Source organism: Ambystoma mexicanum, chromosome 6q, assembly GCF_040938575.1.
Source record: "Ambystoma mexicanum isolate Mex_15411 chromosome 6q, UKY_AmexF1_1, whole genome shotgun sequence".
NCBI classification, from domain to species: domain Eukaryota; kingdom Metazoa; phylum Chordata; class Amphibia; order Caudata; family Ambystomatidae; genus Ambystoma; species Ambystoma mexicanum.
This window is the reverse complement of record NC_090937.1, coordinates 1,030,935,812-1,030,962,513: the sequence shown is the minus strand read 5'-3', so window position 1 is coordinate 1,030,962,513 and position 26,702 is coordinate 1,030,935,812. Positions and strand designations below refer to the sequence as shown.

General features: G+C 46.0%; 1 protein-coding gene across 1 annotated transcript in view; it reads left to right on the top strand.

Annotated features, from left to right (window-relative positions):
* LOC138516434 (sialic acid-binding Ig-like lectin 9) overlaps positions 1–26,702 on the top strand; it is a 530,018-nt gene that overhangs the window by 264,901 nt on the left and 238,415 nt on the right. Inside the window, exon 3 of the mRNA XM_069631556.1 lies at positions 19,149–19,535. Coding sequence (XP_069487657.1) covers positions 19,149–19,535 — 387 coding nt within the window. The remainder of the gene's footprint in view (positions 1–19,148; positions 19,536–26,702) is intronic.

Below are 26,702 nucleotides of genomic sequence, written 5' to 3'. Positions count from 1 at the left end.
AACCCCCAACACAAAGGGAAATGCAGAATAAGCCCGCCCACGGGGCCTCCGCCATTATCACCAACGACCAGTGCCCAACCAGAAGGGCACCAATAAGAAAATGCTAAAACATTGGGGCAGACCACGGCAACGGACTACGCAGCAACAGACCAGCAGTACACAGAGTCCCGGGGAAGAGGAGACTTAAGAAGGGGAAACGCGCACAGCACACCAGAGAGGGGCCAATAAACCAGCAATATGGGCCCCGGCACCAAGAGACAATGCCACACCAACCAGGAAAAAATAATAGAACTTTATAGAGGTGCAAATAACCCACAGGATCTCCTACAAAGAGAGGTCCCAATCATGGGGAGGTAGATTCGACAGCACACACACCATCAGCGTAAGGGCCCGATGGAACAGAATCCAGATGGGGAACCATCCTCTACAATCAAAAGGAATGGAATTCAACCCCAACCTCATGAGACAAACCTAGACCAGAACAGCAAGAGGAAAAGACACTGTCCCAGAGAGCTCTCAAAATATGTAGGGGAAACAGTGAAAGGGCAACCTGCCGGACACATCATCGCACACGACCAAGCAGGTAAAAGAAGGCCTGAGAGCAATAGGAAAAGAACAGGGAGAGGACCAGCACAACAGCATTGATGTCAAAATCTAGAACAAAAACCACGACTCCGGCTCAGTCCCTCCCAAACAAAACAGAATAGAAGCTAGAAGCAACTCTGGAGTGCTGACGATACGGTCACGACAAGGAGAGGGGAACAGCAATACATTGGAGACAGCGCAATGACCAAAACGGACATGCATAACTGCTTCAAGGAACTACAGAATCATCATTTTTTGCTCTCCCTCCAAGAACAATTCCAGACACTGAAAGAAGACATGAAACAGTCCCTCTAAGCGGTAAAGGTTGACATTGCAAAGCTGGAAGAGAGGACGGGCACACTTGAAAATGTAGTCCAACAGGTGTAAGAAGACACATAAAATCAGATGAAATGCTTGAACAACTGGCACGCCTCTCCAACAATCTCGAACTCCAGTGTGAGGATTTGTAAAATAGATTGAGAAGGTCTAACGTCAGAATTAAAAATCTACCAGAATCAATCGAGGACAAAAACTTACAGGGAACAGTCACCCAACTCTTTGTGGAAGTCCTGGCGGGGGAAACGGAACCACAGATAATAATGGACAGATTACACCTGGCGGGACCAAAAAGATCAACCAAACCCGGGGCTCGGCCAAGGGACGTGGTGGAAGCCATATCCTCCTACTCCCAGAAAGAACAAATATTATGAAAAGCAAGATACGCAGCCTCGATGCGGATAAATGGTCCAGAAGTATAGTTTTACCAAGATCTAGCACAATCAACACTTCTAAAGAGAGTGGAAAATGGGTCCCGTGGTCCAACACCTAACGGCCAACCAGGTGAAATATAAATGGATTTTCCTGTTTGGCCTCCTTTTCACGTGGATAGGGAACCAGCACCGGATAACATCATGCGAAGAAGGGGAACAGATCCTAGGACTACAACAAGATGACGATGACGGCCATGCTCGGACACAGGACGGAATAACAGACCCCAGCAATCTGGAAGTATGGAAAACAGTAGGGAGGAAAAACAGAGGTGGGAGGAAAAGATGAAGCAGATCGAATCTCCAAAATAGTATGGGGAAGAACATGAAGCAAATAGAGCATTAGTACAAGATAGGGACGATGTTGCGTCTGGAAATCTAAAACACAGGCGCAGGGAGGAAGGAGGAGGGGCAAGTATGGAACCTAAAGTGGGGTTTAGGACCCCACAACACGAACCTGAGGTGGATAGGTGGCCAGGCGCGTGGGACATTTCATCCGGATGCTCATAGGAACTTAGCTCCCCCTTGGAGGAAGGAAAGTTGGGGAGGGAAGGGGGATGTAATTAGGCAAGGAGAAGGGGAAAAGGAGCAAGGGTGGCAGGGATGGTGGGGAAGCTACAGATCAAGAAAACACAGCAGACAGGAGAGACACTGAAGGGACGAAGGGCAGGAAATAAAGAATCATTGATAGCGGTGCCCAGAGACAGATAAAGATCCTAACGCATAATGTTAGGGCGATGAACACTGCGATCAAAAGGAAACAATTAGAGAAACAGGCCTGGAGATGGAGAGCAGATATTATTATATACCAGGAAACCCATACAAAGAAGAGTGAGAAAACACATGCCAAGATATAAGGGGGGCCTCCCAAACCTATCAGGCCAACGCTGAAGGAAAGAGAGCAGGAGTCCTTCTATCCATACAAGACAGAATTAATTATGCAAAAATAGAAGGTAGAAATCTCACCCTAGCCTCGATATACGCCCCCAACACAGTGCAAGATGGATTTCTGAGAGGGCCCTCATGGCACTAGAAGAATTCGCTACAGGGGACATTATCTTGGGGGGCGATCTCAATATAGCGTGCGACCCCAGACTAGACAGAAGCTCGAAGATACGGACAGGCACAAATGCCCCATCTAAGGCATTGAAGAAAGCCTTTGAGACACTAGCACTCCATGATATCTGGAGTAGAAGGGAAGGGGACACACAAGGCTTCACCCACCTCTCTCACATTTATAACTCACAATCTAGAATAGACTATGTCTGGGCCTACACAGGACTGGTGGGAAAAGCTGCGGACACAGAAATTGGTCTGATCACCCTCCCGGATCAGGCCCTGATAATGGCAACATTTAACATTATCAGAACCGGGGGGGTTGCGGCCTGGAGATTTCCATCCGATATTCTTAATGACAGCCTACTGGTGGATTCAATAAAGGGGAAGATTGAACTCTATTTCGCCTAAAACGACACAGGCACAACCCCACAGGATGTGATATGGGATGCATTCAAGGCAGTGCTGAGGGGAGAGTTAATAGTTTTAAAGGCACAAAGAGACAAACAACCTACCAGATGGGAAGAAGAACTAGAGGGGAAACGCTCTTAAGCGCAATAAGAACTAGTGAAACACCCCAGCAGGAAGGCGAAAACTAGCCCTGAAAAACATACAAGGCCAACTAGGGATGCTGCAGAACAAGAAAGCACAGTTGGCATTCATGAGAACAAAAAAAAGATATATCTTTGTTTTATCAAATATATCATTATTAGTACTATAAATGTATTAGTATTTATATATTATATATATTATATATATTTATATGTTAAATATATTAGTAATTATAAATATATTAGTATTATAAATATATTATTATTATTACTATATCAGTGACAACAAAGCAGACGCACTCCTGGCAAGACAACTTCGCGTTAAGGGTCACTCAACAACCATATTGAAACTGAGGGACAAGCAAGGTCATATGAAAACAACCAATGAAGAAATACGGGAAACAATGAGAACCTACTATCGGGCCCTATAAGAATCTGAGCACCCGAGGACAGACCAGGAGATAGTCTACCTAGACAATATCACCCTACCCCAGATCTTGGAATCAGACAAACAGATATTAGATAGAGACATCCAGGTAGAGGAATCAAGAAACCTTTGAGAAATAAAGCACCAGGCACAGACGGCTACTCAGACTCCTTTTACAAAACATTTCAAGAGATACTGGCCACAAGGTTGACAAACCTGTTTAATAGCTTCAAAACACAAGGAAACATAACAAACTCAATGAACGAAGCGAAACTGGTCATATTCCTCAAACCAGGAAAGGACCCGATCCTGCCAGGCTCATAACACCCAATAGCATTAATTAACCTGGATGCTAAGCTTTACACAAAGATTCTGGCGGAAAGACTCACCTGGCTCCTACTGACAATCGTAGGTCCAGACCAATCAGGATTCATCCCCAGGAGACAAACGGCAGACAATAGACGTAGGGTGAGCCATCTAATCGAAAAAGTAGAACACACCAGTACCCCAGAGATTCTTGTTTCGCTACACTCTGAGAAAGCTTTCGAAAGAGTAGAATGGACACAATGGAACGCATGGGCTTTGGGCAACAATACCTACAGATGATCAAAGCTAACTACAAAACACCCTCAATGAGGAATTCACTGAACAGCACCCAATCAAGCCAAATTCCCCTAGCCAGAGGCACAAAACGGGGATGCCCACTTTCACCTCTGCTGTATGCAATTTTCCTGCAAACGCTACTGATCAGAATTTGTGAGATACACCACATACAAGCGATAAAAATGGGAGAGGAGGAAAACAAGACGATGGCTTTCACGGATGACATGATCCTAGCCTTGTCGGGCCTGGATCACTCCCTCCCGGCGCTCCTGAAGGAATTGGACCACTATGAGTCGATTTCCGGCCTACAAATCAACAGACACCTATCAGAGATCCTGAATCTGACGGCAGATCCAGTAATTTATTTTATTTTATTTATTTTTTACATTTGTAAAGCGCACTGCAGCCCGCGGGCATCGAGGCGCTGCAACGGTGCGTAAGAAGGCTTGATTAATGCTATGGTAATGGTGTACATCTTGGCTCGAACAACCCAACTGAATAAAGCCCAGGACAATATCACATACCTAGGGATAAGACTAACAACCTCAATAAGGCAGCTATATAACACCAGTTATCCAAACCTTCTAGCAAAACTAAGGGTAGACCTACCAAAATGGAATCCCCTCAACATCTTGTGGTGGGGCAGACTGACGGCTATAAAAATGTTGGTCCTTCCGAAACTGCTCTACTAATTCCAGGCACTCCCGATAAGAATTCCGAGATCATTCTTCAGGGCACTTAACAAAATGTTATCCACCTTCATGTGGCAGCCTAAAACGCTGAGAATAGCGATGGCGACCCTAACGGCGCAAAAGAATGAAGAACGACTTACGTTCCCCCACTTCAGGAGATATTATGAAGCAGCACAACTGCGAGTCATAAAAGAATAGGTTGAACAGTCCCCCCAACATATCTGGGTGAAACAGGACAAGACGGTAGCAGGCGCACACCTTTCAAACCTTCTATGGCTGCATAAAAGACACTGGCACTCATTCCGAGCCATGCCAGTAAGTATCGGTACTTTCCGGCATGGCGTAAAGTACGACATCGTGCTGGTTGAAGACCGAAAATTTCGGCCCATTCCGAGCCCTCGGACACGCGCTTTCCGCCATGCCAGAAAAGGACCGTGCGGCCTGTCGCAAAACCCCCCGAAAAACCCCTACCGGCATGCAGCGACACGTAAAGTACAACACCGCCCTGTAAGCATTAGCATCAGTGCATAACGGTGACCGTAATTTACGCAGACCGTAAATTACGGTCACCGAAAAAAAAAGGAACCGGAAATTGCGATATCGCACAGGAACGGGAAGGAGAGCGGCGGCCATCTTTAAAAACACAATCCATTGCCATCCGCAGCTGCCAGCAGCCCTGTGAGGAAACTAAAGTTGGGAACTGGACCAGGCACCGCAGGACATGCCGAAAGCACCAAAAAGGGCGGCAGATCGCATCCGCAAGCAGAGATTCTGCCCCGATGAACTCCAGGCCATGGTGGACTACCTGGCAGAGCATGCTGATGTAGTCTTCAGCAGCGACATGCGCAGGGAGTCAACCCTCCGCAAGAAGACCATCTGGGCAGATCACCCTCACAGGGTGAGCGCTGTTGGCAACACCCCGTGCACCCCCATGGACTGCCGCAAGCGGTGGGACGACCTGCGGGTGCGGGTGCAGGGCCTCCTCTCCAGCAACCGCAGCCAGTCCCTGCAGACGGGAGGTGGCCCAAGTACCGCAGTCCAACTTGAGCCGTGGGAGGAGACCTGTGCGGAGCTCATTGGCACTGAATCCATTGAGGGTGTGGGGACCATGGAGTGCGGGGGAACGACTTCTGGAGAAGGAGGTGAGTGTCGACAGTGTACACTGGCAATGTCCATTGCATGATGTAAACTGACCCAGGGGCCATCGAAGGCACCCTCTCGTGTTGCCCCCCCCATCCAACTCATCCCCCATCCAACAAATGCTGAGGCAAGTGCCGCCTAATGTTGGCCCAAGTGCGAGTACATAACGCACATCAACCATAGTGCATTGACTTGCACAACCCATCATTCACACTGTCCAGCGTGGTAGGCATAGTACTAGCCAAAATGTACATGAACAGGGCACAACGAGTCACTCCCAAACATGTGTATATGCCATCACCATGCACATGTAGCACTGCCATAGCTACCCCCCAAACAGAACAAACCGTAAATGACCGAAATGTCCATGCAACCATGTATGCAAATAGGACATTGCACATACACTAATGTTGTCCCTCTCTTCTACCCCACAGGCACAGACCATGACAGCACAGAGCCCCAGGGAAGCCGGCCAAGCACCTCCGCGGGTACTGGCAGGGTCAGGCCGAAACCAGCAGCAAAAAAAAACACCCCACAGCCTATGGAAAGGCCACTTGAAGCTGGCAGACCAGCAACCCACACAGCATCTGCGGCAGCAACTGTGCAAAACCCTAGCTCGGCACAGTCAAGCGTCTCAGGGGAGGCTGCTGCCACCGCACCGGATGAGTGGGAGCCCAGCCTGCCACCCATCCAAGGGCCCATGTTGGAGGACGACCAAGACAGTATGCACAGGCCAGAGCCATGCCTCGTGGCCTGGCGTCATGCAGTGACTCCGGGGATGCACCGTCACCTGTGCACAGACTGAAACTTGACCCGCAGGGGTATGACACCGTTCCCCCCAGTCCACCCATACCACCCCCTGCAGAGCATGCTGGTGCAAGTGGATCCTCAGAGGGTCTCCCTTCACTTGACCAGCACCGAGTGCACCAGTTGACTGATCTAATTGAGAACTACATTGAGGACAATCGCCAGGGCAGAACTGCATGAAGAACCTAACCTAATGCGGCAGTCCCTCACCGACTGCACCACCAGATTGTGCGACTCTATGACGGACAGCACGACCCAGCTATGTCATGTCCTCAATCGCATAGCAAATGCCCTTGAGGCAGGGCATCAAAATACCGAGCCACAGCAGGAGGACACGTCCGCGACCAGTGAGGCCACGCAATGCAGCCTGGAGAGATGCACTCGGCGTTCCTTGCATCAACGGGATTTGCCTCCCCCAGGCAAGGGGGGCAAGAGACATTAGGCGTTCCTGCCACATGTGGGCCCCACATCCTACATGGGATGACTGCCCTGGAGTTGGGGGGAGGGGGGAGAGGTTTGATGGTGTGTTCTGGAGTTGGGGGGAGGGGGTAGGGGGGTGATGGTGTGTTCTGGAGTTGGGGGAGGGGGGTGATGTTGTGTTCTGGAGTTGGGGGGTAGGGGGTGGGGGCATCGGCAGTTGCTGATGTAAGCACTATTTTGTTTTATTTATCACAATACACAATTGGTGTTGCAAACTTCAACCGTTGTGGACATTCATCATTGCACATTTGTTCATTGACTACTGCCAGTGCATGGTGTACAAGTATGCACGAGTTTGTTGCCCTGTGTGCCCATGTCATGACACCCTCTACTGACTTGTGTCCTGGAGACCTTGTCCACTGTAAGTACAGAGCATTACATGTCCCTCAAGTGCACAGCCTCAATGAACCTTTGTTGGCACTACACCCTCCGCCTTCACTGCATCGTCCTGTGGTTGTAGCAGTACCATGTCAGGGGTGATAGCCGCTCACGTAGGGATGCACTTTTTGTCCATCTGCACATATGGCATGGGCCCATTCGACACCAGATATCAGTGGAGGGGTCAGCCACCAGTCCTGGTTCGCCGGCACATATGTGCATCACGCAAGCCTGGTGACTGCTTCATCTACACGCTTGCACGGCTATGGCCATAGTCTGGTTGCCCCATGTGCCTGTTCAGGGGGTTCATGACAGGGGTCATGTGGCTTGCTGTCATGGGACAGCCAACAACAGCTGCATGTGTCGCCAAATGAGGTGGGTGTGTGGACTGTCATGGTGGAGAACAGTACTTGGCTGTCATGGCAGGGTTTCAATGATGGCCATCTGGACATGTCCAGGGATGTATTGGGCACGATCAGGGAAACAAATATGTGTCCGATGCAATGTAATGCAGTGGGGTGTTGTATCTACATGATGGTCCGTGAACGATGATGTGGACATCTTGGGGTACATGTTTCTTTGTTGCATGCTGCTGTCCTGATGTCGGATCATTGTGGTGCTGTGCACTGTGTACATTCTTATTTGGGTGTGATGGCTGTAGTCTGTGGATCATGGTCATCATCCTGCTCTGATCCATTCTATGGTGATTCCCAACACTCCTATGGGGGTGCCATGCCGGTGACGTGATATCGTACACCTGCTGCCCTCCGTGAATTCCACTCCCAGGGATGGGTCTCCAATGTGGTGCCAGGCTGGGGGATGCCACATTGTGCATGTGCAGTGTGTCCTCCGATATGCGCTTACGGTTGTGGTGTACGCCAATGAGTAGTGCTGGTGTAGTGTGCTTAGCCCTTGTCAGTTGGTGGAGATGTAGTGTGATGTGGGTGCCTTATTCTGGCAAAGTGGGAATCTGTTCATATGTGCCGTTGCACTGGTTCTGTGGCAGGTTTGTTGTCGGAGTGAACACCGTACAATGGCTTCATTGTTTCAACGCAGTTGGTTCATGCAGGCACCCACCCCGTGGCACCAGTGCACTTGCATGACACAGTCAGACGACTCAACAGCCATCCAGACAGGTCATCCTGCAGGTTGGGCCATGTGGTGCAGTAGCATGGTGATCAGCTGGCCCTTTGAGTCATGTGTAGTTGTTTGTTGTCGGGCCCATCCATGTGTGCGGTTCTTGGTAGCGTTGGATTCCATCTGCACGTAGGGGGAGTGGTATTGTTTGCAGTTGCTGTCCGCAACGTGCATGCCAGGCTGGTCCACATACGACCTGTGGGTGCTGTCAGGGGCACCATTGTCATTTGGCATGCCTCCATTTGCATTAGGTCCAGCTTTACTGTTGTGTATCTCATGGGTGGTCCATGTTGGGGATTGGTGGACCCTTGTGTGCTTGGGGAGGTGTAACGGCACTTTTATATGTGGCCGCATAATGGACGGTTGTGACATGCCACTGTGTGCTGGTGGGTGCCTTTGGCATGGGTGTGGGGCACAGGCAACACCATCACTTGTGCCGGGTTGGCACTGTACATTTGTATGGTGCTCGCTTTTCTTGTGTCTGTGATGCAATATGGTGGTATCACAGTCTAGGTGGTCAGGGGTGTCTATCTGGTAGGACTTCTCCTAGAGCGGCCGGACATGCTGCGTGTGCATGGGGGCTGCTGGGGTGGTAACGGAGGCAGCACTGGTGCTGCATGCAGGGCCTGTCTCCCCCCTCCTTCCACCCCTGTGTCTCCTCAGTGGGGGTGGGGGCGTGGTGTTGTTTCAGGGGTTTGTGTGGTTGTGGCCTTGCTTGTTCGATTGGTGTCATCTTGGTGTGGGAGGGGGGTGGTGTGTGGGTGTGTTCCTTTTCTGCTGTGGCAGACTCCTGGCCTCCGTCTGTGTTTCATGTGTGCACCTGTGGCTCTGGGTCCCACTGCTCAGGGTTCTTTACTCCTTCTCTGAGATGCCTGTATGTACTCCATGCCGGTAAGGTACTTTACGGCCTTGGGGAGGCCGTAATTTACGTGTGCTCCTTACTTGAGATCAGCTCCAGTTTACGCCATGCCATTAATTTCGGCATGGTGGGGCGCCCGCGCGACCCAAGAACGTAAATTACGGCATTGTAGTTTACGGTGCCGTAATTTACGGTCTGAGGGGTTGGAATGGCATGGAGCGGAAAACCATGCCGGTAAATCATTACCGCCATGGTTTGTACCTTACCTCCATGCTCGGAATGACCCCCGTAGATACCTAAACACGAAAATCAGCGAAGTGATGGGAGCGGGAATCGAGGCATGGGACACGACAATCAAAAGGGGAACTCTAATGACGCACCAATCTCCCTTCACCCCAATGTTCGGAAATCCAGACTTTCAGCCTGGAATGGAGCAGAAAGCCTACCACAGCTGGATACAGGCAGGGTGTACCAAAATATGTGATATGTACAAAGGCCAGGCCGTTATGACATTCCATGACTGCACACAAGAGGTGGGGATAAAACAAACCCACAGAGGAATACCAAAATACACAGCTGAGACCCTGGCTACTGATCCCCCCCAATAAAGACACAGCTGCAAGACAGTTTACCCAGTTCAAAGTGTACATGACCACGGACACAGGTTCCCACAAGCTGATCTCTAACCTTTACAAACACCTGAACGAACAAATAGAGGAAATCCAATGGAAATACATGAAAAGGTGGGAGAAGACACTGGGAGAGCCATTAACACGAGATCAGTGGTGAGATCTATGGAACAAAATACCCAAACTGACACCCTCCATACAACTGAGAGAAATGTGGCAGAAAATTATCTTACAGTGGCATATACCCTGGAGAATTCCATGCAGTGTTCCCAGATACAAGCAATGTATGCTGGTGTGGATGCTCAGCAACAGGGGAATGGAACCACATCTGGTGGAGCTACCCGGCCATAACAGTCTTTTGGGAAGAGGTAAAGAAGCAAGCAAGGAAAATGATACAAGGAGCAGATGGGTTGGATGACAAAGTATGGATGGTGGTAATGTGGGACCCGAAAAAGAGGACATATACAAAAACCCAGCAGAGAGGAGTGATGACACTGATCATAGGGGCATGGCTAACAATAGTCCAACAATGGAAGCAAACATACCCGCCAACAATATTTGACTGGCTCCAAAAGGTGTGGAGATTCATGGAGTGGATGACGTACAAAATACAGGGGACTCCGGAAATCTTCTGAATAGATTGGGGCAGCATGGTATCCTACCTTCAGAGCGACTACATGCTCCAATGGTGCCCGCACAATATTAGAATCCTAGACATTTTTTAAACCAACGCACATTTGAACTCAAACATCTAAAACCACCACCCAAGGGGTTAGGGGGCAGGGGAAGAGTGAGTTGGGGGGGAAGTTGTTGTTGATTTATTGACATGTAAAACTAATAAAAATGTTTTTTTTTAAATGACATGCCAATCAAATGGGATGATAACTGACATTTTTACAATATGTTATGTATACCTCTGGTCCATGTGTCTCTTCAATTTCGATCGCTTCAGTGATACATTCATTGGACATAACATTCATCAAAAAAGAATTAAACGTTAAGCAAATCTAAATTGACAATCTTTGATCTCACAAAGTACTCTTGACAAAGTTGTTTTAATTGATTGTCGACCTTAAACAATAAAGTTAGTCGTCGTAATACGATTTTTAAAATACTTATGAAGATAAAGTCTAATACTGCGTACGTGTGACGTTTAAGACTATGGGGGTCATTACAAGGTTGGAGGTAGCCATGCTATTAGCGCCAACGCTACCCTCTTACCGCATACCAGGTCCGGGTTCCCTGAATGGGGAATTACCGGGCCATTCCAACCTTGGAGGAACCGGTATTTCCCTTTCAGGGAACCCATCCCCATTCCCATTCGAGCCCCCGTAGGGCTCAATGGGAATGGGGTCCATGCCAACAACGGGCCCTTTAATAACGGGCCCGTTGTTAGCATGCTGGTCCTTTAGCGGCTCCCACTAAGGGCACCTGGTAAAACCAGCCGCCCTTAGCGAGACCTGCTAAAGGACCTCATAATGCGGCGGTAAGGGGTTAGCGGCACTGGCACCTTTACCAGCGCCGTTAACCCCTTACCACCAACCTCGTAATGAGGCCCAACCTTCCGAAAATGTCACATGGAGTTGGTGCGAGATCATAATGCAAAACATAGAGATTAAAATGTTGTCGCCGAAAGTAGTTTGCCTTGTAATGTTTTCTTTTTAATCTATTCAGCTTTGGGCAGGCAGGTAAATGTTATTAACAAAATCAGAAAAGTTTCATATAGTGAAAGGTTACATGCATTTCAGTTTAATAGAATGTTTTTTGAGGTTTACTTTCATTGTTGCATGACTATGGCCGATAAATAGACCAAGTTTGTTGATTGAATTTTTTGCACTTTGCTGACACTATTGTAAATTGTCTGAAAATTAGAGCTGATGTGAATTTCAAACAAAATATTGTTAATCCACAACTATCAAGCTAACGCACTCACTATACATACCACATACTGCAGACAGGTTGCAATCGAGGAAGTGAATGTCGTTGAAGTTGTAGCATCCCCCTATAACATAGTAATTGTTATAATAAGAATGTAAAAGCAAAATGAAAAAGAAAACATTAGATGCAGAGGATGGTTCATAGTGAGATACAATCCTACACTGCACTTTGTATCAATAGCTAATATTATACATAAGAATCTTCATTATGTTTAAATTCAAAGTAGAACACATATATGTATTGTTCAGTCACATCCTAAGGATTAGTATAAAAAAATGACTTGATAGGTGAGTGAGGTTGCTGTTGACTCCGGAATTGTGGTCGATGCTGAATCACAGTCCTAAATTCAATTCATATTTTCATAACAGTGTCCAATAGAAAACGTACATTAGTATTATGAATTAAACCACATTGAACGCTCTGAGATAGGTTTACCTGCATGTAGCTTGACCTCACCATTTGGGTATTTGACGTGTATGTGGTTCCCTTAGTGGTAACGGTCTACACTTCCATCTGTGAGCTCTACGTAAAGAAATACATGGTAACAAACAGATTAAAAAAAAATAACTAATTGTTAAAGGACGCTATGTCATTTTTTAGAAAGGCTCCCATTGCAGTGAATTATTAGAGTATCCCGAAAGTGGGGACACACAAAGTACTCTAAAGTGAAAAATGTATAAACTACAGTGCATTGTGTCGTAAAGGTAACTTGTGTTATATAATATCAATGGAAACATTCCCCAAAAACTCAAAACCGTTCATCATGTTACCTTTTCCACACACTATTTCAATAGATTGAGAGATCATTTAGAAGACATATGCATACAGACCACTTTTTCATATACCAACACGCAAAACAAATTCATCGTCCACTGCTCACCGGAGGCAGCGTGTGATGAAATTTGGTTGGAACTTAATTGGGAATTATTTTGCGAAGGAGTCTGGGGCAACGCTTTTTAGTGTACTTTGATGGTTCGTAAAAATATTGTCTGAGAAGTGCATTCTGCAGCCGTAGAATCGATTGGCCCTCACGTCTTCCAAGACATCCTTGGCTCTGCTTTCAATCTCAGAAACTGGAAATCTGCCGGACTCGTGAATTTTTCCGGCGCCTGGCTTCACAGAAACACCAGGGGATTATGACCCCGGTGTGCCACGAAATCAGGCATGGAAACATGTTATTCCCCATTCCTTTGGACTCCATGGGAATGGGGATGACGGAAGCACTGGCTCCGTTAAGGACGGTGCCGGTGCTTCCAGGAAAGTCTGCGGGTGGCTGCCGTCCCGCCCGCCAGGTCAGACCTGGTGGCTGGGACGGCAGCCGCTCGCAGACTCGGAGTGTGCCGTTCCCATAACAGTGTCGGTAGACTTATCGGCACCGTTGTTACCGGACCGGCACATTCCTAATGACGTCTGTTGTCTTATCAAATAGAAATCCTTTCGGAATACATGCAGTACTGCGCTTGGAGTTTTGACATGGCTGATATTAGGGCAACCAAAACCGATACACAAAGCCATTGTTGGAATAACCATAAGATGTATTAAAAAATATAAATAAATATTACACTTATTAAAGTATCACAGTGAGTAAAGCAACCATCACACAGCTGTATGTACATTTTTTTCAAATAAAAAATAAAAAGTACTGTATCCTAATTTAATCATTGTGGCAATCAAATTACTCCAAACTCATTGTTCTACCGCAAGCTGAAATGTGTTACCAAACCATTCAAGAAACATTGAACCACCAAAATGAAACATGCGCTAAAAACATGGTCTACGAAACATTACATACGGATATAATGCTCTTTAATGTTATGTGCTAAATCCAGAGATAAAAATATATAAACTGTTCAATAATGGTGAATTCTTTGAGAAAAATTAAAATGAGTATACAGTGTACATTGAGTTAAAGCAATAGAAAGTTTCCAAGCAGCGATCGATGAAACTAAAGAAACAAATAGTTGACAAACCCTTACTTGGAAGAACAGATGAGCCGATGCAGCAAGGCAGGTAAAAAGTGGATAGATGATGATATCCGTTGTAGATTGCAGGGATGTTCTCTTGGTAACTTTCAAGGTTTTTAAAAAAGCGTGCAAAAGTGGGTGATCCTGTGAATGTCTCACGTGTTCGTTGTCACCCACCCAGCATTGATGCCAATTCTTGACATCCTCATTCCCATCCACCCAGCTGCCTCATACCGCACGGTCATGGGTGCAAACTGCCATTGATACCACGGGGAGTATGGACAAGGTGAGTTCAATAGGCTCGGAACAATGGTCAAGGAACAATACATATGTAGATTGCAGGGAGAGGGTCTTCAAAGGGGAATCTGGAGACACCGGTTCTGGGGTGGCCATTCAGCCAATGGTCCCTGTGCAAAAGATCCCTTTGAGGTGTACCTGGTGTTCGGCACCTTAAGTGTTCCCAGTCACCAGCCCCCTTGGGTGCACACAGCCGCAGCTGCAAACTCCCATTGATATTGGAGGCGGGTGGATGAGGTGAATGCAACAGGGCCGGAACAATGTTCAAAGAACACAGACATATGTAGATTGCAGGGACAGGGTTTTCAAAGGGGAGTCTGAAGACACTAGGTCTGGGGTGGCCATGCGGCCAATGGCCCCCCTGCAAAAGATTCCTTGGAAAAATCATTTGTCAGTGATCAATCGAAGTTAAAATGATGTAGGAGAACAACATCAAATGTTAGTCATCTCAATTGTCAAACATACAATAAATATAGAGTAAACATACTTGTTACTTGGATTACAAGGGCTAACTGTTGCTCAAGGTTCACGCATAAGGACCATCATCATCTGCAACACGGATCTTGTGAGGCAGGCTGCTCTGAAATCATACAGCTTGGTAACGCAGAGCGGTGGTGTGTCTTCTTCAGCTATGTAGGCCAAGCATCCAGAGTATTCTCGGCAACAGCAGTTCTCCCCCTCACTTGGTATAACCTCACAAGAATCGCAGCTACACCAGTTGGAAACGTCTTCTATGTGACTGGGTTCAAGCTCTGGTGAATCATCTTCACTACTCTTATTTGGTTCCCCATCATTTCGGCTTCTTTCTTTTTCAATCAATTCCACTTCTGAATATTCAGGTTCATACTCGTAGGGCTGTATTGTTGCCATAGTTCATGAATATTGCCGAAGGACAAAATCAACAGTCAGGAAAATAATAATGTTTTTGTTTGTATACAGTAGGGACTGTTAAAGAAGGAGAAGAGAATATACTGCCATGTTACAAAAACCATAGTGCAAAGACAAGAATAATAGGCACAAACTTTGAAGTTTCGCGTTGACAAATGTAAAAAATAAGCCTTGTAAAAGTAGAATTTAAATATGGTTTGGTAAAGACATTTGTACATTATATAAGAAATGTTTCAATAAAATGCAAAAACTACTGAGTGAATTCATTTCAGGCAGGGGTGTTGCTAGGTCTGGAAAAAACCCGGGGCTACGCTAATGTCGGAATTGTTGGGACTGGGGGCTACCTAGCCTTTTGGTTGTAGCTCCTGAGATTCTATCCGGGGCTACAACCAAAAGACCAGGGGCTATAGCCCCCTTAGCCCCCCCCTAGCAATGCCTCTGATTTCAGGTAGTGTGATACCTGTTCTCAGTGCGTTGCACTTCGAAGATAGCTGAACAGAGCAGAGACATGACTGGGAGGCTCGAAATGAAATGCACTGATATGAAGGAAAAAGAAACTCCAATGTTATGTGATTGAATAGGGCTTGTTTACACTGGTCGAGTAAAGAGGCGTCTTGGCATTTCCATGGAGACAAGTAAATAGATTGCACACAGAGGACGTTGAAATGAAACGTGCATTGGTGTTGTGAAAAGGGACATAAACATCTACTGATTTCAGCTTAGTGATCTGAATTACTGCCGCGAGGGCACTTGGCCTTAGGGCGATGGATCAATGGATAAGATTAGCACAGGATGGCGGCATCTAACCCATTGTGTTCGCATATAAATGTGATAAAAACGAAGGTAAGCTGCATAGGTCATTTTTTAAGAATCGATCGCAATATGTTCAAAAAGTACATGCCTGATCGATTGGGACAATAACATTTCTGAGCAAACTTCCCCTTCAATCTCATGTAAACTATGGAGGCTGCGGGCGCTCCGAGCAGAATTGAAAAATCATTGAGATTGTGTAGACTGTTTAACACGAAAGAGCAATTGGAAACATTAGAACATCTGCTTACGGAATGCCAAGCAACATTAAAGATCAGGCACAAGCACTTTAACCCATTTCTGTATAATCAAACACTTTACACAAGTGAGCATTTTAGGAATAGGATCCTGGTTGGTGCAGACGTGTCACTGTCAATTGCAGTTTTAAGATGCATATAAGAGCTATTTGCGGAAATTGAGTGGTTTTAACTGGATTTGTTAATACTGTTTACTTGAATGGGTTTACGATTATCTCAGGTGTGTGGTATTATGCTGATTTAATTATCTATGAGTGCAATGTCCGATTGACTTTTAACAGTTATTAATATGGAATTCGCTATGTTTATGAATTGAATATGATGTTGATGTATTCATTTAGTTTTATATATCTGTAAGTTTATAGTAAGTTTATTATTGATGTGTAAGGTTTTCCTTAAGCCATATGCACATAAAAAAAGAATGACCATACTGCCCCTTTCCTTGTTGTTCTGCTTGGTTTTCCATTTGTAAATGAAGCTGACGCTATTTCTGACAGTGCTCTACCTGTTTATTGTGCTAATGAAGTTTACAATGCCTGAACCAATGCAGTTTGAGAATGCATTCTTGTGATGGATGTGTGTATGAGGATGCATTAAGGTGGGGATGGTGCTTGTTGGCAATTATGTCTAATCCATTTGTCTACAATTCATATTTTTATCCTGCATGGGTGGGAGAATGCCTGTGTGCATGCATGCTCGTGTGTGTGTGTGTGTGTGTTATCAAAAAGAAACCTTAAAACATGATGGGGAAAGAAAGGCGAGATTGCTTATGCAGCATGTGCCAGACGGAACATGCATGGGAAGAGTCTAGAGACACATTTGGTGTAGGGAATGCAGTGGTCAGAGGTTGTGGGGGGATTACACAGAAAAAGGCTGGGGACACAATTGTGGTAGTGCATTCCATGCATTGTGTGGCTGCAAACTGAGGTTTATCCTAGAGTTTCAAAAGTCCTTGCACCAGCAGGTCCACATTTACCCCACCGTGCATGTCTACTTTGCCTTCCTCTGATGAAATGTCAGCCTCTGTGCCACCAGCTTGCAGAATATAGTCCTCTGGAACAGTCGCCAAACCCACATCATCCAACACCTCATCAGATGCATCCAGCTCTGATGACCAAAACAGGTCAAGGTGCAACTGCGTTCTTGCCATGTTCACCCAGCTCTAAGTCCCCAATGCACAAAAGAAAAGCATAGACGAATAAAAACACAAAGACACAAAAAACAACAGCAAAGAGAAGCAACAGGCAAATGTCAAAAATGAAAGAAAAAGTGTTGGACTGCAAATGTGTAGAGAGAATAGTGGAACATTCAAACTTTATTCTAGTGGAAAATTGGAAAGTGGAATATTTGTTTTTGTGTATTTTTAAAGGAAAGGAAGTGTAAGTAAAGAATTAAAACAAAAAGAACCAGTCAAAAACTCTGAGCACAGATATACTCAAAGCGCAAACACACCCATAACGACAAACGGTCCCAAGACACTCCTCCCACCACCACTAAAAAAACATTTTCCACAAAGAACTGAAACAACCCTTGCACACACTCCAATTTAATAAGATCCACCGAAAACGTGAACTGTGCTTTGATAGAGTCTCAAAGATTCCTTTAGCTATGCTAAGGTTCCGATTGGCTGCTCAAACTCCTACAAAGTCTCCTTATTGAAACATTAGCACCCTGGGATGTGGTGCTGCCCAATCAGGATGCTCGGGGGAAAAAATATCCATTAACTACACGCGTGCTAATGGCAATATTAACCTCAGCGGCGGGCTGACTCTGCTGCTAAAGGCACTGCCGCCCTCGTTAAGGGACCCTCGCTTCGCTCGGGCCCTTAACTTGGGTGGCGGGCCGTTACCAACAGGGTTGGCACACCGTGTCGTCTAATATCACCTAATTGAATCATCTTGTAATGTGAATGCTGTTCAGTGATGTGAGTGAGAGCTCTAGAGCGAAGGGCCTTTTCAAACTCACCCTAAAGCTTTGAGTGGGCCAGTGTGGAGAACTTCTCCACAAAACAGAATACCATTTCTTTAATTGCAGTACAAGCACCGTCCAGCCTATTCTGGAATTTGGTGACAAACAGAATGGGCTCACCAGGCCCCTCCAGGTTGCCCTGTCGCAACTGCTCTGGTGTAAGGGAACACGTTGCTCAGTTTAGAGGTTCATCATGCAGTTGTGTTGACTTAAAGCACACCTGATAGCTGATCCAGAAACTGATTGAGTGAATGTTATAACAGACATACCAGCACAAATAAGGTGCTAATGTAAACGGCAGCACTAAATTAGCTCTTTATTGGCAGATTAAAAATTGCATATTTGGACCGAAGGGTAGATTTTGTTAGTGCCAGAGAAGCAGGCAAATAAGCACTGACAACCTTACATTTGCCCAAAACAGAACGTAGCAAATGAGTTTCCTTTAGCTCCACCAAAGGTATTTTGAATGATTACATATACGCACAACATCATTTTGGTAACCACTGGATTATTTGGTGAATGCTGTCCGTGTCGGTTTCTTTTGGAGGAGCAGATGTTAATTTTCAATTTTACTTGAGTGTTTTGCTCATTTCACCTGCAAGAGTGTCTTTTTAATTTATATGCACTATTTGTTGTGATTGTCACAGTGCCATTCACCTTTCTGGAGACATTTGCACCATGTTACCTCTTGATCAGATGCAATATTCATTCTGTTTCTATATTCCCCCAGTGCAAATTGCACTGTGGGATTTTTTGCACACTTCATTAATTTGTTTTGTGTTGCGCTTTCATTAGCAATAGCTTGTATTGGTACTTGCAAAATCTTTCATAATCAGGCCCTTAGGATGGAGAATATTTAAACCTCAATTCTTTATTGTGTCGTTCTCACCATGTTTTCATTGTTTCCTTCTCCAGGTGTTGCCAATGAGCCACAAGTGTATCAACCAGACGCCATCCCAGCCCTGGTAGGGTCCTCTGCCACTATCCCTTGTGGGTTTACATATCCTGGGGTGTCGGATCCAACCAATGACTTCAACATTGACTGGAAAGTGGGACATGGGGATCTCTGTTTGGATTTTAATCAGCCGAGTGTCATCTACAATAAAACTGTTAACTACACGCACCGTGACTATCAGCACCGCATTAGTCTGGTTGAAGACCCGCGAGGAAATGGCACGAGTTCCCTTCATATAGAAAGACTGAAGGAATCTGACAGCAGGAGGTACTGCTGTGTGGTGACGAAGACTACAGGCAAACGTGATGTGATACAAAGCTCACACGGGACAGAGCTTATAGTTGGAGGTAAAGATTCTTTCAAATGCTTTATTGCTTTTTTTTTTACAATTGTCACAGATATGCTGTGCAGACCCCACATTATAATGCATAACTTAAATTGTGGAGTCCCATAAATCTGTAATTCATTGCATTACGTTAACAATTTGGTGATTTGTTTTGAGCTTCATGCCAGCTTTCTCCAGCTTCTAAGCACTGTAATCATTGATGTACCTCTAATTGCCCATGTGAGGTACTCAATATATCGGCCTTGGGGCATGAAGGGCTAAGTCAGCATATCATATCAAACCTAGGTCTCATTTCCAAGATGAGCAATAAGCCCGGCAACATACACAACAACTTCCATAATGAATGTAAACGAATACGACAATGCTCCAAAGACACATAGATATCATCGTGTGGGTGTTACTAGATTACCAGAGTCTGCTATCAGCACTGCAAACAATAAGAGAACCCTCAATCAGGAAACACAAGCTCCCAACATTAGTGCATGGCAGGCTCTCAGCACACACATCAGGTCTAGGAGGGCATTTCAAAGTGACAGGTCCTTAAAACAGGTCTCTCTGAAATGTATCGAAAAGAAAAAAAAAACATTTCAATTCTTGAAGGGATAGAAATGCCAGTGTGACCACAGCACTTCATTCCTCTGATGATCCACTTATAAAAAGCATGGCAGGCGTATGAATGACCAAGCAATGCCTTGTGCACCCCCTGCACCTGTTCCCCACAGGATTAGTCTGTGTGATTGTTTTTTGTGCATTCTAAAGGGCATCGCATCGCGGTGGTGAATATGAGAATATCCTTCTTCACTGGTAAAACCAAAACCACTCTCATAGCCCCTTCAAAGCCCAGCCTCCCCCACTGTCCTGCTGAGTACCCCAGTGATCCACTGCATCACCTCTCTGCATCCACATCTACATGTCGCCTCTTCTGGATCTCATTGGCCACTTTGGGTGCCACCTGCCACAACTACACCGAAGACGCACAAATAATCTACAAACTTCATGACAATCCGTCAACAAACCACTTGCCCCACAGACATTAAAACATGCCTTTCACAAGTGGCACATGCATGAAACCACACACGCTAATGCCCCCACCAAATCCGAGCTGCTACTTACGAGATGGACCCAATGCTGTCCTCCATTGTCAGAAATCTCAGAACCACTATGGACAATGCTGTCACACTTGAACAACAAGTGAGAGCCACTGTCAGAAACTGCTTCCTCCAACTCCACATCCTACACCGCATGTTACGGTACTTAACATTCACCCACAGAATCATGGCCTTGATATCTCTAGTGCTTACAAGAATGGACTACACAAACAACCTCTAACTCGTACTCCCGGTTCACCTCATGAGAATACTAGAAAGAGTCCAAAATACAGCAGCCAGACTACTTCTCAGGATGAAAATGTTTGAACACTTTTCCCCAGCACTAGGCAGACTTAATTGGCTCCCCTGCAAGCAAAGGATACACTCATAAACACTCTGGTTTGCTCACTGCCCCTACTGTTGAAAGGACCCACTATCTTTCAGAAGGTTGTTGCTGCATTACATTACTTCCAGGACACAAAGATAACAATTATCGCAATTATCCAAGTCCCAAATGTCAACAAAAAACGACAGTGTCCTCATTCTCCCTACTGGTCAGGAACCTATACAAAACCCCTGCTAAGTGCCTCTGCATGGAAGAGAACCACCTGATTTTTAGAAACAGTTAAAGACATGGCTCTTCAATTAACAGAGCTGTAGAAACATGAAGGATCTGAGAGCTACACAATGTGTAACTCACTTGATTTTTCACCCTGTACAGTAAGTGGGCGATGTCTTCACCCTGTTTTACAAACCCTTCACACTCCCAGGACCACATAATAGACTTCCACACCTGTCAACAATGCTCAGAACCATCTCCTCTCACCTACAGGCATATTGGTATTTCCAACTCACAAATTCATATCTCAATATAAATAGTCTTTGAACCCATATCGAAATCCTACCCTATTCTTATACATCAAGCCACACATACTGCTGAAGATTTATTTTCCTAAGACATCTGACAGGCTGCAATTTCCCTTGCTGCACGATTTGAGAGCAGGCCTCAATCTCCCGGCCCAAGGAACGACTCTACAACCAGTATCCTGGACCGAACACTAACCCTACCCCCTCCACCCATGCCTCTCATCCCTCAACTAACTTCTAACCAAAGTCATTTTGACACCTCACATCTCGCTCACTCCCCACCAGATGACCCACCAGGTCTACTACTCTAAACATACCTAAGCTCCATTCTTCTCTATCAAACTTCTTTCTATCAACAACCCAAACAATCAATTGCTGCCTGTGTATACATTCCGCAAGAACAGTACATTCGACCCGCACCACATGATTTTCTGCATCTGCCTATCCTTCTATCCTATTAACTCCCCCCTTCGCTGTCTCTTACAAAGCGTGTGCAGCGAGCCCAACATTATTGCCAGAAGGGCACTATATAAGACCACTTTACCTTATCTTGCCATAGCTTTTACCCTTTATCATTCAAGCAGTGGTGTCAATGGCAGCTGTAGTATGCTCTGAGAGGAGGTAGTTGGTTTGGAAATTGGTGGTAGCTGTCACATCTCTGCCACTTGAACAGTCGGAGCAGCCGTGCACAAAGCTGGCATTCGGAATACATTATCACAATCGGTCCTATATTATCTTCATGTCTATTTCTGACTTTTCCTTCTTTTTGAAAAGGATTGGAAATTCCATTCTAGACTCCACAATAGTCTCATAATGCACCTGTTGGTGGTAGTAACAACTATAACATTCTGAAAGCTTCAATCCACAAAAGTCTAAATGTTCTGCTTTCTTTTCACTTTCCAAGGTTTGTAATGAGATGAGGGAGATTACTGTTAGGTCTGGAGCACCAGGTGCAGACAGTTAGCCTGTTTCAGCCTACGTTTTTTAATCATCAACAGGTTCGGACGGAGACAAAAGACCTAGGCACCAAATAAAATGCAGGCCATAATTGCGGTGATTGTCAAATGTTCGCTACATACTATTTGGGAAGAGTATGGAGAAGCGGCCATCCTTCAGACCAGAGATGCAACAGTTCAAGACATATGGTCTTAAATGCTTATCATTCTCTATTCAGTTCTGCAGCCATTTGTAATTTGGCCTTAAAGATATATACAGAAACCCAGCTCCACTGCATTTAGACGAGTGGCAGATTGAGGGCAAAGGATCATAGGTTGGAGCGTGGGTGATTCTGTGCATGTTGATTATGGTCACTAATGGTTTCAATGGGAAAGAGAGGTTTGCTTTGTGCGCCCATATTGGTGACTGGGGTAGACGTGATGTTAGCGTGATGTTGCGATTTAGCATGTATCAAGTATAGTTAATGAGAATGGGATGAGTGTTACTATTAGTGTTCCTTTGTGTATAGTTGATACATTTTAGATTTGCATGCGCGTAGCAACATAATGACAAGTCTGCTGATAGAATTTGACCACATTGTAGTCGTGTAGCGTGACATGTGGTGCCTAAAGATGGGAAGCAAGGAGCATTATATGCACACAGGAGAAAGGAGAAGCCACTGTGAGGGTATGCAGTAGTCTTGAACATACATGTACAGACATATATACGCAGGGGTTTCAGGGAAATGTGTTTGGGACAGTTGGGGACCAAGGGGTCCATGGCAAATCTAAGTACCGTGGGTCCCTCATATTTGGGGTTTGTGTAGGTTGCAGAAGCCTGGGGTGGCGAGATAAACTCTATGCATCCTGGGAAGCTGGTTGATGGAGGTTAAGGGATGGGGGAAGGCAGCCAACTGTATTCAGGCAGCTGCGATAACATCAAGTGGTCAGTTGCGGCAGGGCAAAGGTTTACGACTTAGTGCTATAGTGGAGAGAAGATGTCATCTTTCTAATTACATGGCAGTTTGTTATTGAGTGACCAGGGAAGTCCGGCCATCTGGTAGGGTTGACTTGCGGCCAGATAATAAACCCGGCACAAGGGGTGCTTAAGAGCACAATTGACCAATGGTTCATGGGTTTCGATCAGGTTCTCAGGAATTACCAGGATGTGGCCAGAGGCCATGCATGCTGAAATGGTAGTCGTTATAGATTAGCGTGGAATGAGAGATACCCGGGATGCCAGCAAGTCTGGGCGGATAAGATGGCTATCATCCCTTGAAAGGGAATTTGTTTGTTTCTCTTCCTCCTCATATCATTGAATTTTCCTCGTAAAGCCCTGTGCATCACAACAAAGGTTAGAGGTCCCTGACCAGGAGTTTTGAGCGTGAATATGTAATTATGTGCTGATGTCATGACCTACTATGGAAAGATGCAGAGAAGGGGTGTGCTGTAAAAATGATCTAATGCAAATGTATGTTGAAAGGGGTTGGTGATTAAAAGAATGTATCCAATGAGACCGTGGGAACTTGGGGGGATTAGATTTCCTTGTATAGGGTTAACCAATCATGTTTGGGGGGATGACTTTGTAATAGAATATGTAGGAGTGTATTACATTTTGCAAATGTATATAATGTGTAACCTTTGTGTGGTTCGGGGAGAATCTGATTAGTTCAGTCTCTAAAGAGTCGTCTAGTCCTCCCGGCAGTTTGTATACAATAAACTTGCTTTACGGACAAACGTGAACTTGCTTCTTAAGCAGTAGGCTTATTTTGGGTAAGGAGACTGGAGGTCCACCCCCATATTGATTACATTTGTTTGATCCTATGTAACAGGTACTTAAAAATAGATAGACTAGGACCAGCCACAGGACATTTGTACTTGGTATGCATTCCATGACATTTGGCATAAAGTGCACATTTTTGGATGGCTTGCACTGATCATCTCTTTTCAATAACCAACCTAGGTTAATCATTTGTTTGCTAGATCCAAACTTGTGTAGTTCTGTTTGCCACTTCAATAGGAGATTTAATACATGTTTTAAATTGTACATACTGTTTCTGAAGAAGGGCTCCTAATACCACCTGAAACATGTAAAGCAATATATATGGATTGTCTGTATCTCTTGAGTGAAGGTAATTACTTTCTTCTGTGAAGAAATTATTTAATACCTTGCCAATGATTTATCTTGTATTAAACTGAAACATATGTACACAAATGTAAGCTATATTGCTTCTCTGTTGCTGAAGACCTTGGTAATAACTAACTGTGTTTGCCTACCAATGGGATGTCAGCGGCTGTGTGGGGCTTCCGATTTGCCGCATCCCACAGAATGCGTGTATTACTTAATAGAGCAATTGAGCATGGCAGTGCAGAGCTCTGTGTCCTTGAAGGTACAATGTACCTGCCAAAGGTGTTTAACAGGTTAGACACTCTATCAGGAGTGAGTGAAGGAAATGTAGTTGGACTAGAACCCATGCTGTAAGCCTCAACAACAAAGTTCTCGTGAATTGGGTGGGTGTAGATAAAGCTGGCATCTCCAGGCCCTAGTCTATGCTTATGGGTTACCTTCTTGGAAACTAAGGAAGACTCAATCCATACCACTAGGACAGGCTTGATTAGGAAAAACTGAATAGAATCAGTACCTCCAAAGGGGTGACCGATCCAGGAATTTCATCAAGGAGTGGATCCTTCTCTTTAACACCATCACCAAATGCTAGGTAGTCCTTGTGATCCTGGAAATGCATCGGAGGGACAGGGCCTCCGTATCTTTGTCCTTTACTGCTTTTTCTCGTGTGTTCTGTCGTGTTTTGCGCACAGGAGTTCATATGAGACTCCTGGCGGTGCAGCTCTCTCTCTTTTGGTTTGGTGAACGGACCCGTGGGATACCCTTATGGCACCCATGGGTGGGGGTACAACCCTGTGCCCCTAGTGTATGTTTTTGGGCACCTCTGTGTGGCCCGGAGAGCAGGGTATGGGCTGGTGGCAGCTCCATGCTGAAATTGACAGGTGCGCGGAGTATCCTCCATTTTGGGATACCCCGGCCCTGCCATTGGGATCAGTTGATTCCTGATGGAAAACAAGATGGCCCCTGTGGCCTCTTGCTTTCTATTACCCATTACCTTGTTTTCCCAAAGTCCTGGGAAGCCCTGACTCTGTCCCTTCCCCCTGACTGGCTGTTGGTTGGAAATGCCATATATGGTGTTGTTGTGAAGGCCCGGCCAGACTAGCTGGAGCCTTCCCGGTGATGTATGTTGTGGGTACCTCCTGTGGGTGGGACCTGGGTGAATAGAGTATGTGACGAATATGCATTCTGTGTCTAGTATCTGGTGGTTGACACAATGACTGAGACAACCCTGCCCGAGACCGGTATGAATGCAGCTTGGAGTGTTGAATGGCTCGGTACTTGTCCCAATACACATAACTTGTTGTGAGTGTCTGGAGAGAAGTGAATGGCCTGAATACCTTGTGTGCCTGATTGGCTTCCTGCCTTCATGAATGCCCTTAGTCGTGATTGGATGCTTGAGTGTGACCCAGCGGAATGAATGGGAGATCAACAGTATATCTGGGGACCTCTCACTGCTAGGAATGGTGTTCAGAAGCTGAAGTCCACTACAACGAGTAACTGACGCTTGACCTTGAAGCCCCGCTGGACGAGAAGGAGTGCTGTTGCTCTGCCTCGCAATCTGAAAGCTGCTGTGTTTCCAAGGACTGACCCAGAGAGGACCTGGTAAGGCGCCCTCTTCCCGAGCTACGAGGGACCATCGTGCACAGCTGGTCTTTGCCAAAGCTCCCTGGTAGACAGACCTTCGACAGGCTGCCGACCCGAGACGGGGACTGCCACGGAATCTCAAAGAGAAGCACTCAGACTGTTGTCCGCCACTGTCGACGACCGCCGTCGCCGACCGGAGCCGCCGTGCTCCCGTTTGCCTAAGAACTTCCATTGATCATCGGACGCTCTTGTCTGCATCGTGACCCACTTGTCTCCCGCTGGAGAAGGCCTGACCGTCGACACACCGAGGAGCATCCACCGGTGGGTTTCCCGCCACCTAAAGACCACAGAGACGCAGACAACTCGACGCCCTTGCTGGGCCACAGTTCTTCATCATCTCTTTGCGGTCCAGAAATATTGTCACCGAGGTGCCCCGCACGCCTCTTCCTTGCAGGACGCCAACGCTCTGTCGTCGACAAGCACAGCTAGGAACGAAGCTGCCACTTCTCTGCCGTAGTTCACCCTGTTCCCCGTCGGACGTTCGACCCGTGACTCCTGCCTTAAAGGGA